Genomic DNA, 2,031 nt, shown 5'->3' with positions numbered 1-2,031 from the left:
CCCTACATTACCAAAAATTTGCTTTGTACCTTGTGGTAAGCTGACGATTTTCTTTTTTCTTGGCAGGTGGGAGCTGGATGGATTGGAAAATGTGAGTACTTTGAATTGACATCAAAATGTGCAAATCATTTTTTGCAGTTAACCTCTACTCAAGACATTGTTATTTAGGGAGAGAAGATTAGCGAAAGCTTAGAGTTCTGAGGAGACTACTTATTTTAAGTAAAAGTCACAGATTTCACTACATGTGGGGGAAACTGGTAACCTCCTGCAGCCCTCCAAAAGGACTAGAGTTTTAATATAGCCAAAAATCTGTTGCTTCTCGTTTCTGGGCAAAAGAAAATACCATTTTTCATCATTATGATGGCTACCATTGAAGTCTTTAAAATGAAACTAGGTTGTTAATGAGGTACCAGTATGGCCTTATTCGTTGGCTATTGCTAATTAAGAGGAAAACCGATATGGCAGATTAAGGATTAGTTTTGGTCCAGGGAATCTGTATCCATCCCTAAATGATGTCACATTACTCTTACCAATTTCAGTCAAGTTACAGTATTGAAATACAACTTCAGAGACAATTTGGAGATGCTGGCTATGAACATGATTTTATAGATAAAAGTGGTTTTCACATTTTCACTATAGTTTTACAAGGCTTTCAGAAGATTCCTTAATGTTGGTAGCCAAAAACGTGTCAGAAGAGAATGTCTGTAGATATATACTAGCTACAGCTTTTCACTAGACAGAATCCTAAAACTGATGTAGTATTTTCAGAGAGCAATCTGTCTGTGTGACTTCAATGAAATTTAAAACCAGTGCTATTCTTTGTATAAATATTAATTGAAAGCTGTGAGACTTTTTAGACCAGCTTGAACTTACACTGGTGAGTTAAATTGGGGTGCTTGTAAATTCTCCTTTCTTGCATGGTCTTGGAAGTAGTGGCCTAGATGAAAGTAATCCAAAGAAACTACAAGTTTGTTTATTTGTTACTGGAACTCTCTGGGTCATGTTTCCTGACAGTGCGCTGGGAACGATCCTTGGGTGCCATTGTCAGAGGGAAGAATCAGCCGATGATGCCTGAAGCAGTGAGAGATAAATGGGAGAAGATCTGTGACTTTGATAATGCCAGCAAACCCAGAAGTATCCACGGTAAAGGAGACTTCAATAATGCAGATAGTTTGGGCAAGCAAAACGTAGAAGAGGATGCTTTATTTTCAGACATTCACTGAAAGTACTTCAAAAGTCTAGAGAACCAGAGAATTCTTTTGTAAACATGTAACATTAATAATTTACTGCTTTAGTAGAGTCAGATCTTTTTAAGGAAACTTTTGTGTTCTTACCTGTGGAATTAAGACAGTTTTATCTTTCTTGAGAGTTTCTAGGGAAGTGACATCAATGTCTTTTTATGTGTTATAGCCAGACTAATTGTATTATTTTATTCGATTGCACCTACATACAGCTAATAGCAGTGTAATACAGAAACTGTGATTTCATTTCAGCCCTGGAATCTTGTTTTTGGGTAGACACTTCCATTTCCAAGAAGTTTTCTGTTTGAGTCATTTGGTATAACACAGCAAAGAAGTTCTTCTTTACTGCCTTGTGTTCCTGGGTAACATCACCCCCTTGGCTGGTGATGAAGATGACTCTCTCTTTTTTTTTTTTTTTTAACTTTCTTTATTCCTTCCTATTATTTATTTTAGTTATTTTCAGGCCAAAATTACTATGATCTTTCCTGCCTCCGTACTTGCCTCTCTGTCATCTTCCAAGCTTTCTTCTTCATTGTGTTATCTCTCTCTCTATTTAGATCTATAGTTGTCATAGTTCATAAATTACCCATGTAGTCTAGTTTTCCTGACTTCTTTCCAAGACTACTCAAGATGTTACCTTCAGTTTGTTAGTGTGAGTTACATTTACTTGGTAGTACTGATGATTGTTTTGTTACTGTGCATGTTGTTATGTTAGGTCAAAAATTGAGTATTTGTCAAATCAGGAAATGAGAGCATTTAAGTGTTTGATGTTTGAGGGAGGAGGGAAAGA

General features: G+C 36.3%; 1 protein-coding gene across 1 annotated transcript in view; it reads left to right on the top strand.

Annotated features, from left to right (window-relative positions):
* HSD17B4 (hydroxysteroid (17-beta) dehydrogenase 4) overlaps window positions 1–2,031 on the top strand; it is a gene marked incomplete at both ends in the record, with an annotated part of 43,537 nt that overhangs the window by 12,460 nt on the left and 29,046 nt on the right. Inside the window, 2 exons of the mRNA XM_010138923.1 lie at window positions 67–91; window positions 1,015–1,143. Coding sequence (XP_010137225.1) covers window positions 67–91; window positions 1,015–1,143 — 154 coding nt within the window. The remainder of the gene's footprint in view (window positions 1–66; window positions 92–1,014; window positions 1,144–2,031) is intronic.

The sequence above is a fragment of the Buceros rhinoceros genome, unplaced genomic scaffold (genome assembly GCF_000710305.1).
Source record: "Buceros rhinoceros silvestris isolate BGI_N320 unplaced genomic scaffold, ASM71030v1 scaffold15356, whole genome shotgun sequence".
In the NCBI taxonomy this organism is placed as follows: domain Eukaryota; kingdom Metazoa; phylum Chordata; class Aves; order Bucerotiformes; family Bucerotidae; genus Buceros; species Buceros rhinoceros.
Note: the sequence above shows the minus strand (reverse complement) of the source record. Positions and strands in the feature narration are given on the sequence as shown.